General features: G+C 39.6%; 1 protein-coding gene across 1 annotated transcript in view; it reads right to left on the bottom strand.

Moving 5' to 3' along the window:
- The window catches only part of COL4A1 (collagen, type IV, alpha 1), an 80,490-nt gene extending 66,121 nt beyond the window's left edge, over positions 1-14,369 (bottom strand). Inside the window, exons 1-2 of the mRNA XM_009892159.1 lie at positions 14,190-14,369; positions 7,042-7,092 (exon numbers count right to left, since the gene is read on the bottom strand). Coding sequence (XP_009890461.1) covers positions 7,042-7,092; positions 14,190-14,369 — 231 coding nt within the window. The remainder of the gene's footprint in view (positions 1-7,041; positions 7,093-14,189) is intronic.
- Between the last annotated feature and the right edge of the window lie 3,114 nt (positions 14,370-17,483).

Raw genomic sequence — 17,483 nt, 5'->3', positions numbered from 1 at the left:
ACATACCTAAACAGCAGTTGTACAAATGTAATATCAAACTCTGTGAGGCTAGAGAGCATGTTTTGTTCCATGATGAATGCCTGAGATTATGATACCAACACCTTTATAAGCAAAGATATGCATCTGGCAACAGCTGGTTAAAAGGTCGCATTACGCCAACTGAAATACTACAGTGTGAAAACCTTTAGAAGTCAGCTCTGAAAAGTAAATATGAGCGTACCCCATCACGCAGTATTACTGGGAAATCTCTTTCCACAGAGATAAGTTCATCAGTGTAATCCACTACTTTGTGTTAACCAAAGATGTGTACTGTACTGAGTGCAAAAGTACATCTTCATAATAGAAATGTTGCCAGAGACATTTGGTTCCATTTGGACAAATGGGACAAATGGTTCCAATGACTATTTCAAATGAAGAAAATCTGATGGCTTCAGATGCCACTTAGCAGTTTAGTCTGCCAGTTGGAAAACTGTAGAAAACTTTCAATGCTTAGCACATCCCACTCAATATTATTCAAAGTCTTTCGATATCTCGTTCCTTTCAAGAATAGCAGCTTTGTTGGTGTGCTCTCTTTACGAAACATAGATGTTCTTTTTCCCCTGATTTGAATTAAAAGTATTATTTTATTCTGAGTGTCATAAAGAAAGGGTCAATCAATAAAAATACACTACTGTCACTGCAGAATTGACACAAACAGTGTAACAACGGCCTTATTTTCAAAACTATTCATAAACCACAAGTCTCCCTGAAGAATATCAGACCTGCAGCTGATCAGTATCTTTGCTTATCTTCTGATTCCCCCCTTTCAGGAATGATTAGATGACTTCATGTTATCTATTAGCCCTTTCCAGACTGCAAACACTATCTTTCCTCCCACATTGCCCATTAGTCCTCTTGTCAACTTTATGTCCCTCTCTGGGATGTATAAGCTGTGCTTTCCTTGGTGTCGCCAGTTCATAGTCTTTCCAACTTAGGTATGAACAGGTGCTGTACACAAGATAAGATAAGTTTCTACAGCAGCCACTTAATAGAAACACTGAGGAAAACTATGGAAGAACTGATTAAAACCAAATAGTACACACTGATATGAAATAGTGCCAAAGGAAAGTGTAAAAATTATCATTCTTGATAAAAAAGTCTTGATATTGCTGTGGTGGTGCAACCCTTCCCCCACTTTAGGCCACTCGGTGCTTGGAGTGATTTCTCCCCCTACCTGGGCCACATAACAATACAATGGACCGGAACATTACCTGAGACACATACTGGTCCAACATAAAAGGAAGAAAAAGGTGGAAAGTAATAGACCAACCCCTTAGCGTGCCTGGCTCCCATGACTCCTATTGCTTGGGAACTAGAACAATAATTCAATCACTCCTGACAGCGTATGGATCATGGCCCAAAGAGGGGGGTAAGACCAGAACTCCAGGATCTAGTAAGTTCTGGCCTTGCACAACTGGTGAAACATACCAGAATATCCCATTGTCTGCATTAGGCCAGAGTGGAAAAGTACCTAACAAAGTCAATTATCTCGGGCCCTGTAAGTAGTGATTCTAGTGACACCCTTTGAGCTCTTCTGGATCGCAGTGGGCTGTGACCAGCACCTCCCCTGAGTTGGGACACCGCTCAGCAGACACCTCGAGAATTAAAAGGCCAGGGCGAGTCAACCCTCTCAGTTATTGTTCACTGAGGAATGCCAATGCACTGTGAGTATTTACTCCAAACTCGAGCAGAGGGACATTTTAACTATAGGCTAGCCTCTCTTTCATCCACCTCTCTAGCCATGTGTCTCTAATATACACATTAGCTCTTACGAGTGTGGGTGAACTTATACTTTACTGAATCCAAATACTTTCTGTCCATCTGTCTGTGCATGCGTAAGGAGTTAAAAAGGGCACCTGTCGGCTCACTGAAGTCACCCGCTGTGAATGGACCTGCGGTCCTAGCAGTTAAAAACTCGGGTGTGGGGGTCTGTGTGACCCCTCGAGTGGTGTGTGTTTGTATGTTTGTGCTCATATGCATATGCATTGATTTGGGATACCTTATAATATGTTAGTGTGAATCTTGTAATTTTCAAATCTGTAATTAAGTCACTGTTCAAATATTTTTTTAAGTCATCTTGTAAATACTTAAATCAGATAATGATTAAGTGCTGTTAAAATTCAACCTCTTCATCTACCTCAATTCATTAATAAATTTTGAATGCTGCTAAATCATAACCGTGTCAAATATTTCCATCTGTGACAGTTGCTAATAGAGGTTGAATATGAAAAGCATGGCTCTAGTGATAACTGATTTGCTCCACTAGAGGAACTGATTAGTTGCCCTCTGCTGTATTGTAAAGGAACTCAGTAGTGATCTTCCCACTAACTGCTGGAGCTTCTCTCCAACAAGGGGTTTCACATTGTTTTAACTAATCAATATCACAGATATTTTTGCTTTATCTTTTGATACCAAAAATGAGAGGAAAGGCCTTGAAGGCCCTCCCAATCTGGTAAACCTTTAAAAAAAAACCCAAAACAAACCAAAACCAATATAAAGGGAGACAGTCAACTGGAACATTCAACAATTCATTACCCAGAGAAAATGGAGAAGAACAATCACCTGCAGACAGCAAAACCATGTGTGACTTTTAAGACTGTACGAGTGCACAGGAAAGAAAAGACTGTTCACTGCTCTTGTTGATGAGGGACCGCAGAGATGTCCCAGTGACTTCCAGCCTAAGCCAGTAACAGAACTGTCTGTCTTCCATACCCAAAATGGCTCAAGCAATCCAGCTTGTGTATTTCTGCAGCATGGTCAACCAACATGGGGACAATGCACCCATCAAGGGAAATGGAGAAGTAATTTTTATGTAGGTATAGTAATACAGATACAGTCTCAGAATTAGGCAAACAAAAATATGCTAATATGAAACAATTTGCTCAAGTTTTCTTTCATCTCAAACAAAAAAAATATCAAAAAGCAGCAGTTACATAAGAGTTAATTATATTCTTACTTTCTATTTACTTTCAGAATTTCCTAGCAAAGATTTTTTTTTAAAGTGCAATACTTCACGTGCAATGACAAAATCACATTTGATATTCTTGTGACTTTAACTTTTAATGGGTAATGCTGAGGCAGGGCAATCATCATAAGGGATTTATACTAAAGAATGAGAATTTATACTTTAATGCATTCTAAGTGGTATGTGTTAGAAGATTAATCATTCTGTATTAGTTACAGCAAAGTTCCAGTGTTACCTCCATTTATACATGTTTCTGATAGGGAGTAAAATGAATGAAATGGTCATGAATGAGAGAATGAACATTCTTGGAAAAAGTCAGTGCATGGAGAATTTTACTCAGCTCTATACAGTCTTTGTTCTAAATGGTAATGAAATGCTTAACATGCTTTTTCTACACACATTAATGGCTAGAACTTCTTATCTCCACAATGGCTTGAAATTGTTCTCAAAATCTAGGTAGGCATAAAAGAAAAAATATAGCTTCTGCCTACTTATGAGTAACCCAATAAAATGTAGGCAAGCATTCAAAACTCTAATCAGTTTAAACAGATCTCACACTTCAGTGAGGTTAGAAAGAACAGTCTGTTATTATACAGAAAACCAAATAAAAAGTGTAAGAGGAAAAAAATGAAGATGTTTTAGGCTAATCCATCTAATGGAAAACAGTAAGGTATTATTTATTATTGTATTATTTTAGCAATATTATGTTTTACTAAAATTTCTGCACCTTTTGTTTGGCAAATACTTGATACTTTACATTATACAGCTTAAAATAACAGCCTGATGTTCAGTGTAATAATAAAGGCTTTATAGGATAAGAGCCATCTGTTGCAATTACTCTCCCTTTCTGAAATTTTCTGAAAGGGATGAAAACCCTTAGACTTTGTCAATTATATGCCCTTGATAAAGTATGAGTCATCTTAAAGGAGTTTGGCACAGAGATGCCATTTTCATGGAAACAGCCTAATGAGAGAACATACTGAATGTATTCTAAATACAGCCATCCAAATGGTCACACTGATTAAAAGATTCTCAAATGAGAGAGAAAAATATGGCAATATAATTTAGTCTTCCATGTCTGAAATGCTGTTGGGTAATTTCTTGGGCATTTCACATCTTTTAAGTCAAATACTATTTTCAGCACTTTTTCTGGTGAGATCCTTAATATGACTATTTGGCCAAATGTATTTTAATTAAACCCCACCCCCAAATCATAGGGTCTGGAACTCCTTCCCACACTATGGTAGGAAATATATCTCCAGATGTTAATAATTAAAGCATTAAAGGGTAAACCCAGCACCCACTTCCGCAGCTGCCGAAGCTCCCACAGCAGTAAACTGGTGTGGTTACGTTGCTGAAGAGCGTGGGTGGACTGGAAAAGGCCCTTCAGCGTTTGTGCACTTCTGCACAACATGGAAGCCAGATCAAAAGGGTTTCCAGTGTGGCCAACGTGTTGGCTGTGGATGGTGCAGGGCAGAATGGATATGTACTTCCCACGCAAGTGGCTACATGAGAAGTGGAGAGCAGATGTTCTCTAACGTGGTGTCCTGGGCTACCACAAGAGCTGGGCATGGTGGCCCTCTTCTGGCCTGCATCCTGGCTAGGATCAGTCTTTCTAACCAGTCCTTCTCTGCTTAAGCAACATTCACGTATATCTCTGAGGTAACATGTACCACTACTGATGCGTGTGTTAATGGGAACCATGTTTAGCAGAGACATGTTTCAAATCCAAATGCGTTGGTTGGAAAGACCATTTCTAGAAATATTACAGAGGCAAGCAGGAAGGATGCTTCCCTTGCTTTCCCTCACCAGCTGTTTTCTTCAGGCCTGGGTAACAGGCTGTCCTTATTCTAGACAGGCATTAAATGTAAAGAATTGGGACAAAAAGCTGCACTGGGATAAAACAAGGGTGGAGGGCAGATGTTTTTAAATAAAACTCAGTTTTCTGTTCAAAATTCTATATACACATTTGAAAGCCTCAGAGTGTTAACATAATGAGCAAGCATTGAGATATATATTGCTCTGAATCAAGTTACTTTTAAATGCATTCCAAAATACCTTCAACTGCCTTTTTGAATATTGTTTTCTAGGTATAACTATTCATTCACCTGTTTAGAAGTCTCTAATGTCAATAATTAAATTTCCTACACAGTCTAAAAGTATGTCAATATGTCACTACACATGTTTAAAGTCACAGAAGTTTGAGATAGAACCCATAAGGAAAAGCGCAGAGTACAATGACTTGCTGGACAAGTTTGCACGAGATCTGGAGTCTACTATGACTTCTATTGCTATGGACTGATATTTTTCTCTCTTCTACATTTTAAAATAACCTACATTAATTTGAGGTACTTTTGGCTTCTAACATATCAGATAAGCATCTATGTCTTTCAAAGAGAACTTTTTGAGACTCTGGACTATGCAAATGAAAAATGCCAGCAAGAGCTCTAGCAAAGACAGTCAGGATTGCAGCCGGAAATCAATGAAGTGTAAGGTTTAATACAATCTATTTCCCCAAACTATCATTTTTTAAAATGATCTAGTTACAAAATACTGGCATACTCTATGAACTGAAAACTAACGGCTTTCAACAACAGAGTTATAATGTAATATCTCTCTCATTCTACAATGATTCACTTGTACTTGTTACTGAAAAATAAAATCAAGATAGCAAGGAATAAATCCAGAGTTCAGAACATTTCCCAAATATTTGCTTTATTTATTTTTAATATATAGCTGACTTTTATTAAACAGATATTAATGGGTCATTAAAAGAAAAGGAGACTCCATCTAAAAGATATTTTGAACCTTGACACTTTTCATCTGTCTCACAAATTAATGTGTTCTGTTACAAAGAAAACTATCTTTCCTTGGGTGTCCAATTAAGTAATTTACATTCCTTGTTCTGGAAAACACTGAAGAAAAGCCGTCAACAAACATTTTTAAAACCCTCATCTGTAAATACCTATCTATCACATGTGAGACAATGTAGAACACCAGCTGTGTATTTATTTAAAAAAACAAAACCACCCCTCCAAAAGACAAAACAAACAAACCCCCCATGTCTTCTAAGCACTCCTTTGGGTGACCTAAACAACTTACCTCGAAAAATGTTCCCACTGCAATCACGGGGTGATAAAACCTTTGGTTTACACTCATTTATAACAGTAGATATACAGTACATGTGCATGCAAAACAGAACACACTGTAGATTAAAATCTCTACAGCAAAACTGGAAGAGATAAGGGAAGTGATTGAATGTCTACAATATTTACAAAAGCAGGTAATTTACAGGGGGAATTAATGGAATGCTTAAGTACACTATATTTTTCTTCAATGTTACTGTTTTAAAAGAAGCCTTTAAAGTGCCTTTTCTGTTTCATACACAGAAAGTTTGGATAGCTGAATGAGAACTTTAAAACTCATTTGCAAGGGTCTGTCAAAAAGTTTTAATTTTTTTTTTCTTGACCTGAAACACTTTGCTGTATTTAGGTTGATTATTAACCTCCTCTTGCCTATTGCAGATTATTGCCTCCCAGGGCTAACCCTGGCCAGGGTACGTTGCTTATTGATGCATCACAGCCTTCCTGGAGAGCAATCTGGGCAGAATGCTGAGGGGAGGAGCACTTCTGACCTGACCTGCTTGCATCGCTTCCAGAGGAGGTCAGGATGTCAAGCCTGCTACCTGCTGAAAAGACTGGAGGTGAGGTGGTAGGAAAGGTAGGAGCGCCGGGTTAGCGTCCCGCTCGATGGGGAAAGAGGGAGGGCACAGCCAAGCAGCAGGCTTGGGGCTTCACCCCGCAGCGAGGGCATTTGGCTGTTTTGCATCTCTGGCCCTCCTGCCCTCCACTTGCTGCAGACACCGAGACAGGTGTTTTTCGGAAACCCCGCTGAAAGGCACATGGTCTGGCCTTGGCAATGCTCCGTGGCGGTACAAGCACTCACTGAAACCAACGGCTCACCTGCCTCCCAGTAGACTATACACCACGTGGTTTAAATAAGCAAGGTAATTAAGCGGAGAGAGCTGAACTACTCACCTTTTGCCCTTTTACTCCACTGCAGTCACATTTTCCACAACCGGAACAACCCTGAAAATAACAAAAATTGAGAATTAATTGTCTGAACTGGGTCATAGGCAGAACATACTGCAACAAGCCAGGAACGTCAGCAGTACCATCCAGATTGCAAGGCTGGTCAGCATGGGGAGCAATTGCCGAAGCGATAATTTGTTATCTTTCTATAAATGTACACTTCTGGTCTCAGTCACAGTCCAATATAAAATGCCTTTGTAAAAGAAGAAAAAAGCCTGCTATAGTTTTTAACCATAGAAAACTGTCATGTTACTTCTAAATCATTGTCTTTGGGGTCAACATTTAAAAAATAACTCATTTTTATAGAATACACACATACTCTGCATCTAGCAATATGAACACCTCAATTTAAAACAAGTCAATTCTCCTCTAGGAGTCTATATTCGTGCATTGAGAGCCCAACAGAACATTTTAAACAAAATCAATCCAGTCATAGAAACATCTCTTTAATATCAGTTTGTTAATAAATGGCTTGCATTCTGCATAAATACTTAATCTCTGTAAATACGTGCCATTGATCTGAGGAGAAAGGAATGGTGAAACTACAGTTCATGATTTATTTTCTACACTTAAGGAGAAAAATAACAGACCTGAAGAATATGAAGACAAAAAATGTTGCCTACACCCTTTGGATGTTTACCATGAGATCTCTTAATACTGATTTACTAAATTTTTTTATCAGCAATTGGCAATCAACAGATAGGAAGATGACAGAATCATAGAATCATAGAATTGTCTAGGTTGGAAGAGACCCTTGGGATCACCGAGTCCAACCATCTACCCTACTCTACAAAGTTCTCCCCTACACCGTATCCCCCAACACCACATCTAAACGTCTCTTAAACACATCCATAGCTTTTAAAGGAAATTAAATATTGGTATAATTACCACAGGAAACTATATCAACAACTATAACAACTATAACAACTATATACTTCTGGACATACTTTATGAAATCAAGTCAAACCACAGCCTCTAAGAGAGCAAACTGATCCTAATGTTAAATAATAGATATGGAGGCAACCGTTAATGTTTACTGGCCAGGCAATGACTAGCTCCAGGGTTCTGGTCTGTTTCTTACATCTACCACACCTCAAGTGATCTTCTTTCCTTCTTGCCCTCTATAATAACTAACTGTAATTGTCATTATGAAACCTTCCACTCAGTAAAATCAAATTCATTGCCGCAGGAGAGTCCATAAAAAACGTGTAAAAACATAACCAGTCTGAATTATTCTCCAGTAGATACTACAGAGATCCTTGTTTTCTGAAAGGCTTTCCTTAGGACAGCACCACCTCATGGGGTTTCTACACTAGATAAACTAAAGTCAATATACAGCCAACTTGTACCTCCAGAAAACAACGGTACTTCAGCATAGGTGTTGACAGACTCCCAAGTCTATCAGGATTCTGCGAATTGAAATTCTGGAGGGCAGGTGGACGGGAGGATTTGGGAGAGGGGGCGTTTGTATCTCAGGAGGCAAGCAAGGTGGACTGTGCAGCTGGCCTTGCTGATCTCATCACATGAAACACTCCGAAGTGCCACTTCCCTCAGAAGCGAGCAAGAGAAGATCTTGCTGTAGGTGTTTGAAGAAGGGAGCTTAATATTACTAAATGCTGCTGCTACAAGCTTTTGTGCCTTCATTCACATCAGCCTTAAGGTAGATACTTGAGAGACGTGGGGGTTGGTTTGTTTGGATTGAGTCAACAGCAACCAAAAGATTAGTATTTCTATGACATGATCATAAAGAGCAAAACATGAAAGGTGATAACATATGACAGAAGTCAGATTAACTGATGCATAGGTAAAAGCTTAGAGTCGCTTTCTGTTCCCAAAGTATTTCTGTGCACTTAAGTGCATCTGGGCTACTCTCCCCTTTTCCTCCTTATAGCCATGAAGCAACCACCAAGTGACTCAGCAGTCAATCGCTTTTACTGTTGTCATGTCCCTCAGAAACAAACTAGGAGAAAATGAAGGAAAACATTTGTATCACTGAATATTTCATGCCAGATCCTTCAGCAGCCCTGTTAAGCTGTTATCAGGAAGCAGTCAGGGACGGCACCTCTCCAGAGCCAGCTCTCCGCACAGATGCTGGGCACCTGTCCCTCCACACCTGCGGGTTCCACAGTCTATGAGGACCTCAGTACTTCTGGGAAATGAGAGGAAATGTACCTAATCAGTTTTGAATTTGGAAAACCTCCAACCAAGAGACCAATAAACATCATCACCCTGGGAAGTTAAATAATACAGTAACATTTTTACTTGGTAAATACATTTGCTTTTAAAGTAAAGCATCAAAGAGAAATGAGGGTTTAATATTGAAAATAAAATTATTAAAGGCTGTCCAATAAAACCAAAGCACTAGCTCCTGAAAATTTGTTGCTTCTGTTGATATTAATTTTTAAAAGAATGTTGATCCACTGAATTTGTTGTTTGAAGTCAAACTTTCTCCATATTCACATAAAGCAAAAATTATCACATTTTTTTCTCTTACATTATTACAGCATTTTACCACCTTATATTACAAATGCACAGAAAGATGAAAATTAACACTGGTTAGAACGAGGATTTATCATATACTGCAGAATGACACCAACACATGCTACAACGCCAACTCAGTACTGATCAAGAGGGAAAAGCGCCACCCACTGAATAACCCGCTTTATTCCTTGTGGTACATGGTCATGCCTGGAAAAACCTTGGGCCTTCCATGTCAAGAAGTGACCCAGCATGACCTCTCCTAATTTTTCAGACCTGATGAGATCACAGCTGGAGGACGCATGCTTGCAGCTCATACTTCCTCCTCCAGCATCATGTAGAATGTTATCAGTTTTATCAACACATCCCTTAAATTCAGAAGAAGTCTGTTTTAATTGCATCTGGGAATGTAATTAAAATACGTCATCGAATCATTATAAACATCTGTTTTCAAGTTAATCTCTGCATATTTCCTTCAGCCTGTTATTTAACGTGCACTGTTTTAGAAAAAAACTATGTTGTTATTTATTTTTCAGTTGGGATTTGGTCTTAAATTTAGCATGGCCAGAAGAATGGACTTGTGCTTTCAGGTCTCTTTTTGTGCTCCCCAAAATGACGCCATTATATTCATTTTTTCCTGTTTCCTAAGCCTCAGATTAGAATAACCAGCGGTGAGGAAGGTAAGAAGGTACTAAGCGTCAGGGAGCGCAACTGCATAAGGTCCTATTTGCAGTCAAATGCTATAGCCTGCTATGCCAGGACAGGCCACCTGCCCTACAAAACTTTGTGTTTATTTTACAGTAGCATCACCTCCTACTGTCACTGACTGTCACCTTTGCAGGGGGATGGAAGGTGGGCCAACAATGACAGCCACTACTGGATAGCATTATCTTCAGTTACTAAAATGTATTTTTGCATCTGAGGGATGTGACAACGTTCTGCATATACTAGGAGGAAGTATGAGCTTTTTCCTCTCAGTCCTCTGGGAAGATGGGAGGGCCAGACTGGAAAAAGCTTATGGATCAAAGGTCAATGAAAGGAGGTCAAAGGGGCATTTAAGTAATGAGAGACACTGAGAGATCAAGACAGCTACAGCAGGTACAAGAATCAGGGTCTGGGTTCACCTAACCCAGTGTAAGTACAAACATCTCTGCTAGTCGCTGCAGTCTCCCTTTATTCAATGGCATGAAACAGCCACTTCTGTGTTGGGATCCAGCTCACCTATTTTGGATACTTGTTTTCAGTGGAGATGAAGCACACCCTGAAGGTTTAAGCAGGAGAGACTGAAATGGGCAGAAAGGAGTAGGGGCTACATATGAGAACAAGGGGGAAAATGGAGAGAAAAGTAGATACAGAGGATCAAACAGAGGGCTAGAGGTTACAGGCAGAATGGGGCAAAGAATAACAATAGCTCTTCATTCCTCAGAAATCGTTAGAAATTTAGTTGAGTATCTTTGAACACAAGTAGATCTGCATTTCTGATACTCATTTAGGAATGACTTAAGAACCTTGCATAATCAAGACCTAAGTGGGAAACTTCACCCTGAAGGAATAAAGATAATCATCACAAGGTAAGCAAGCTGAAACTATGCAAATCATTGCTTGTTTCTAAACTTTTATGGTTTTAAATCAGTCTCATGACACGAAGAATCCAGTTCATGGTTTCCTGCCCCACATGACTAGAGAAAATGAGACAAATGGAGAGATACAGTTTTGTCCCATCTCCCAGACACCCTCTTTGAAAAAATGCCTTCCCCAGAAACTGCACGGAGCCTGGAGCAATCGCTACTGTCCACCAAGCACCAATATAGAGAAGGACAGGTGCTGGGCAGGAAGCATAATATGGGCAGGAGGAGGATGGAAAGGCAGGCTCTTTAACCCTTGTCTAGGAGCCAATTACACAGACTAATCCAAAGGTTTGGGCCAGGTGCACCATGATACCTCACCTACTTTGCATGCTAGGCTAGCAGTTTTCAAATAGCCACAGCTTCCTTGCACCACAGCCCAGCCTCTCATACAATATTTGAAGGCATTCATTTTATCTCACTCCTCCCACAAAACATCAGTCAGCCCAGCAGCAGAAGCTCATTTTAGCAATACAAATTGCTTCATTTTTTTGACAAGCATTTCCGTTTCGTTTCGTTCTCCCAGACTGTCTGCAACTGATAAGTTTAGTGAATCACACTAGCAAATCAGTATTAAACTACAAAAAGATTACGTTCCTTCACATACACAAACATGCTACATGCATACTGAGTATTTGCCTAAAGGACGGTGATCCATTTACTGTCATATTAACGTATAGTTCTAAAAAAGTGCTGCTAATGAATGGGCATCCCAACTCAGACCTCTAACTTTCATGAATCAGGAACTGAGCCTTAGGAATATTAAGCCCTGTCAATGACAGAGCTGAAAAGGCTGCTAAAAGCTCCTGTAGCAGATGGAAGAAACTGTGCTCTGCAGTGCAGCCTGTAACACATCTGCCAGATCGTAGCTACAGCCTTTTGTTGCATTTTGCCCTGTTTCTCCGCATCCAGCTACTTTCCTGGCATTTGAGGACTACTACTTGGAACTCGCACAGGAATGATGCAAACAGCCAGATGAGTAGCCCAGGAGGGAGATGACTGCCATATTTGGACATGCACCATTTCTGGAGGCTACAGAGATCTCCAAAAAACCACAAAGGCCGAGACAGCTCTTGGACGCTCCTCTTCCTTACAGAAGTGCATTTTTCAAGGCAAAACCTAGTTCTCTTTCCCACAACATCTGCTCAGACTCTGCCCGCTGAGTTTCAGTTGCTGAGGTGCCTACCAGCTTAGGCTAATTGCATAGGCATCCATCAAGTTCAAACCTTACCCTGTAAAGAACACACGTAAGGTAGAAATCTAATTAAATTCACACTGTTTACTTAACTCTGTTCATGTTGAAAATCTTATTCCAGGGAATACAGTCACTTCCCCTGCCCAAAACACAGTGTCTTTCAAATGACTGAAAATCCTGTAAGCAGGTGACGGGTGAGACTAGCACAGATATCTGACAGATATGTTTCTAACTGAAATGCTTCACCAAGTAAAATAGTCATAAGTGATTTCATCTCATGATTGATTCATTGCAAAATGACACACTCTGTTTAGACATGACACTTAAACTGATGATGTTTTCTGATGAAACAGTGAAGACTTCCCAGTCTATGCTGCTTTAGTTCAAACCCCAACTGGAACTGAATTCCAATACAAGTTCCAAGTTCAAACACTAGCAATGGCTACGCCAATGGGATGGGGATGGCTGTTTGACAATGACAGCTCTAAGTCTGAATCTCTGTTCCCTCCACACAACTCACCTCTTCTACCCCTACGCTAACTTAATCACAGTGGGGAAGGCCAAGGGAGATTGACCCCTACATAGCAGACACTGCACTTCTACCTATGCACACATATGTACAACTCACGTAGCTGAAAAGAGATCTGGATCAATAGATGTCTGCAGTTTCACATCCCACCAAATACAGGAATAGGGAGGTGATGCCAACTGCAGGACACTTATCTCGCATTCCTCTCATATTTTCTTCTCTCTTCAGAATGTCAAAATAGCTCCCTGGCTGTATTACTATTCTTGTCTTTACCCTTTAGATGTAACTGTATTGAGTTAGCTGAACTGCAAAGTACCATTAGAGGAAAACACTGCTATATTCCAGTTAACCTCAATATTTTTCTTAACTGATTTTGCAGTTCGTTAACAACTTTAAAAAAATCATGTTGGTAAAACTTCTCTTTTACACGTCGCTAGAACCAAGAGGATAATGAAAAATCCAGACTGTCTTAACAAGTTAGCAAAATTCAGTTTTTTGCCTTTGTAATATTAGATTTACTTTGGATTATAGAAACAGATATTGAACAGATATTTGAACAGTATAAAATCCTCTTTTTTCCTTAAATAAACATACCAGAATGAAAAGCTTCATTGTTTCTATATCTGACCAAGCTGTATTTAAACAAAAGGATAAAAATAATGATTTGCAAGAAACAAGAACTCTCGTCTATTAAAAAAACCACAAGTGACAGACTTACAAACCTAGTTCTGCTTAGACAACAGTAACAAGGTATAGATTAGTATTAACACACGTATTAGCTACAATTACATTTTGAAACATTATTTCTGAAAGGTTAAGTCATGTATTGACTTAATGGCTGACAGCAACTCTGTGGGGGAAAATTAAATTTGTCCTGCCTAAACTAGGGTTTTAAAGCATATTTGTAAAAATGTGGGCAAAGCAAATTGATTGCTCAGTGTAAGTATATCATTCTTTGCCATAATTAAAAAAACCCCAAACCAAACCACAAAACCTCAAAGTCACTCTGCTTCGAAACACAGCTTTGCATTAAGTATTTGACCCAGACTTAGAGTTGTTCTACCATGCGCTATCTTCTGCCTCAGAGGGTCTGAGCTCACTGCTCTTAGCAGGGGAGGTGACCTGCTGGTCTGTGGAGCGCTTCAAAGGCAAGACTGACCCCCTCTCTCCCACTGAAATAATTTAATATCACATGGCACGCTGAAATCTTACTAGATCAGAGATGGGAACCCGAGCATCTCCCTTCCTTAATGACAGTCCAAAGCACCGGAGTATGAAGGCATTTCCGCTCGCTCTCATCCTGCCTCCACAAGAGCTGGGTAGCTGGGCGTGGAACTGCACTACCCAAGAGTGACAGCAGATCGCCCAAGCACTGGCTGGTAAACGGGTACTCATCCACGAGCCGAAGAGTGGATTCAAAGCCCCTCACTGCACTGAACATGGGCATCTTTAAAATTCAAGGAAGCAGCCGTCAGGAAAAAGCAACTCTTTTGTGAGCCCAGGTTTTTATTTCCTTTGCTTGTAACAAATGAAGAAAAATGAGAAAAGTCAAACTGTACTATTTAAACATTCCTGAAAAAGGTCTCTAAAATTGTTTATGTCTTAATAATTTTAATATTCTTAATATTTTATCTTGGACTATTTTGTTCATTGGATATGGTTTAAATGTTTATTTTGGCAATTCTAGAGTCAAATATTCCATCAAATCACTAACTTCCTGACAAACTCGCCCATTTCTGACCAAAATGTACCAGCTAATACTTTTTAAAGGTTATACTCTGTCTCCATTAGAGTTTAAATTGGTATTTGAACTTGAATTGGAATTTAGTTCAAATTGAAATCTGAACTACAGCAACGTAGAGGGGTACATCATCAGTTTTCTCATCCAAAAACAAGATCAGTTTAAGTGCAGTGCCTACACAGAAAATATCACTTCAAAATGAATAAACTATTAAGGCTAGCTTGAAGTGAATCATAGAAACTATCACTTTTTTATGAGAAGTAGTATTAATTGGTAATTAGAATGGAAACCTCAGCACAAGAACTCGCACAAGTACTGCGGGAAGGCTAGCTGTGCACAGACGGGCTCCAGCGGGGCTGCCAGCTTCCCGAGGGTCAGAAAGGAGAGGACAGCAACTTGATGCACTGTCCCTCACCCTCAGTCGCTACCGTAACCTCTGCTGGGACAAAGGTAACTGCTGCTGCTTGGCGATGTCTGTGCTAAAGCACAGGCCTTGGTCAAACGCCTGAAGAGTGGGAAGTCTGTCCCACACAGGAGCTGATACAAAGCCAGTTGTCCTGGACTGATGATTTGAACTTCAACCCTCAAAATGGTTCAGGAAAAGGAACATCTGCCATGCCTTCATCTTCAGGACTTAAAGCAGAGAGCAGAAATTGAGCACAGTTCTCATTTCATTTGTAAACCCATCAATTTCAGTTCACAGATAAACAATAGACAAAAAGGGAACATTTTATGATTTTATAATGTCAGCAAGCTCCAGTCTTTCCTCCTCTCCCAAGCCCTTTTTCTCCCCCATAAAAAGAAAAAAAAAAAAAAAGTTGGCAGCTTATCTTCATGTCCTCTTTTTCTTCCTTTTTTTCCCAGAAAATCATGGGTAGACTTCAACTATGACTGTTCAGGGAATTCCCTGAACCAAGGGACAGCTTATTGGTTTTACAGCTTTCACCTTCTAGGTCATCAAATTAAGTTCAGCTCTAGTCAGCAGTCATTGGAAGTTTGTGTCATGTAGTATGCTATTTAAAGTCCTTGGTTGTGTCATTTCCATTTTCAGTAGATCCTGTATTCACAGAGCACAGAAAAACAGAGCAGTTCAAGATGTCCTGTAGGATACTACCTGCCTCCAGCTGTCAGGCCAGGTGGGAACAGCTCTCCCCTAGATCCTGGGTCATATCTGCCAGGCCTATGTAAATATCCGAAATGGCACCAAATGCCTATGTTTAAGCAATGGAAATAAGTGCAACCCAATAATCTCCAAAGTCTCGTTAAAACTTGCATGGATAAGAAGAATTACAATAGTCATTCTCCTCAAGACCTCCTTTAGGCTGATGTACATGAGTAGGACAGAAAGAAACAGAAGTGGTCCCCACTCATTTCTCTATCAATGCAGGGCTGTTCTCCTAATAAATCTTCTAGGGATAGCTTTAGAGCGATGAAAAATCTCCTGGAACAAATCTACACAGTGGAAAACCATGGCACTTCATGGTTACTAGTATGTCAGTGCATCAATTAAGCATCCCTGTTAGTCTGAGGGAAACTTTAAGTGAGTCCCAAACTAACATATAGATAATACCTGAAAGGAATGTCAAGCTACTGTCTGAAATATTATTGTGCATGATGAAATTTGAACTAATTACAACAATTCAGCTCTGGTTTTATTTAAAAGCCTTGTACAATTTTCAGAAAATGAACTGATTTTAAGAGAAGCTCTATAGAATACAATCTGAAAAAAAAATCCATTATGGCTCTTGGGACATGGGGGACTGTAGATTTTGGCAGGATTTTTCTGTTTGGCTGGGGAGGGTTGTTTTGTTGTTGTTGTTTTTAGTATTACCAGAATCCTACAGGATGTTCATAAAATTGCAGACAGACCACAGATTCTTATCAGAGATCTTCAGTGTACTTTAGCCACTCAGGGGAATACTAGTTAATTTTTTAATGCTTAATATTAATTATTTCAGAAAATATTTATTTTTTAAATTAGCATCATTGGAAGTAGTACTTCACTAAAAAGATGTTAAAAAAAGACAGTCGCATCTTCTTAGTCAAAAGAATACCAGATTGCTGGAGCTGAAATGTTGTGTTGCTGGGACCTCATTTTTTACATTCTTTTCCAAATTCCCCAGGGGTCTGTCCTGGAGATGGGGTCATGGGAGTCCCCTGAAAGCTGCGCTGTGAACATCACTTTCCTGTTGGTGGTGTGAACATCATTTTCACAAAGCAATGCAAATCCAGGGGGCTTCCAGTTAGTTCACAGGAAATACAAAGTTATTCCTGTTGTTCCATATTTGGACAAAAACGACATTTAAAGCAACAGTTTCCTCTAAGTACATTCTTTTTACAGGAAGCTCTGGCAACAATCAGGGTATTTGCTTACTTAGTGAAATTTTCAGAATATCACATTATACCGCTCAATTCTGCACAGCGCAAAGCAGATAACTGGTTTGTGAATACTAACAAATGGTGTTATCATTAAAATATAAAGCCTCCCATCAGCATTATCTAGTAGCAGGTCTATTTCCACAGAATGTCATATACTGGTTAGCCTCCAGCAAGCAGGGAATGTTGTATTTACTAAGCGTATTTACCTATCCAGTTGATTTTGTACCCTTTTCCTATTTAAGAACTTCACTTTCAGCTATATTTTCAAAGTGAAAAAAAATCCAGGTGTCAGGAGGATCCTCTGGTGTTACAGTCACTGGTGTTACTTCACCGACAGCTGAGGATTAGGGCATACTTGAGGACTTTGACAACCAGTGACAAGCGCTTTCAGGAACACATTTCAAAGGGCACAACCCTTCCTAAATTTGATTATGGTAATCA

The sequence above is a fragment of the Charadrius vociferus genome, unplaced genomic scaffold, assembly GCF_000708025.1.
Source record: "Charadrius vociferus isolate BGI_N301 unplaced genomic scaffold, ASM70802v2 scaffold218, whole genome shotgun sequence".
Classification (NCBI taxonomy): domain Eukaryota; kingdom Metazoa; phylum Chordata; class Aves; order Charadriiformes; family Charadriidae; genus Charadrius; species Charadrius vociferus.
The sequence above is the reverse complement of the archived record's forward strand: the minus strand, read 5'-3'. Positions and strand labels throughout refer to the sequence as shown.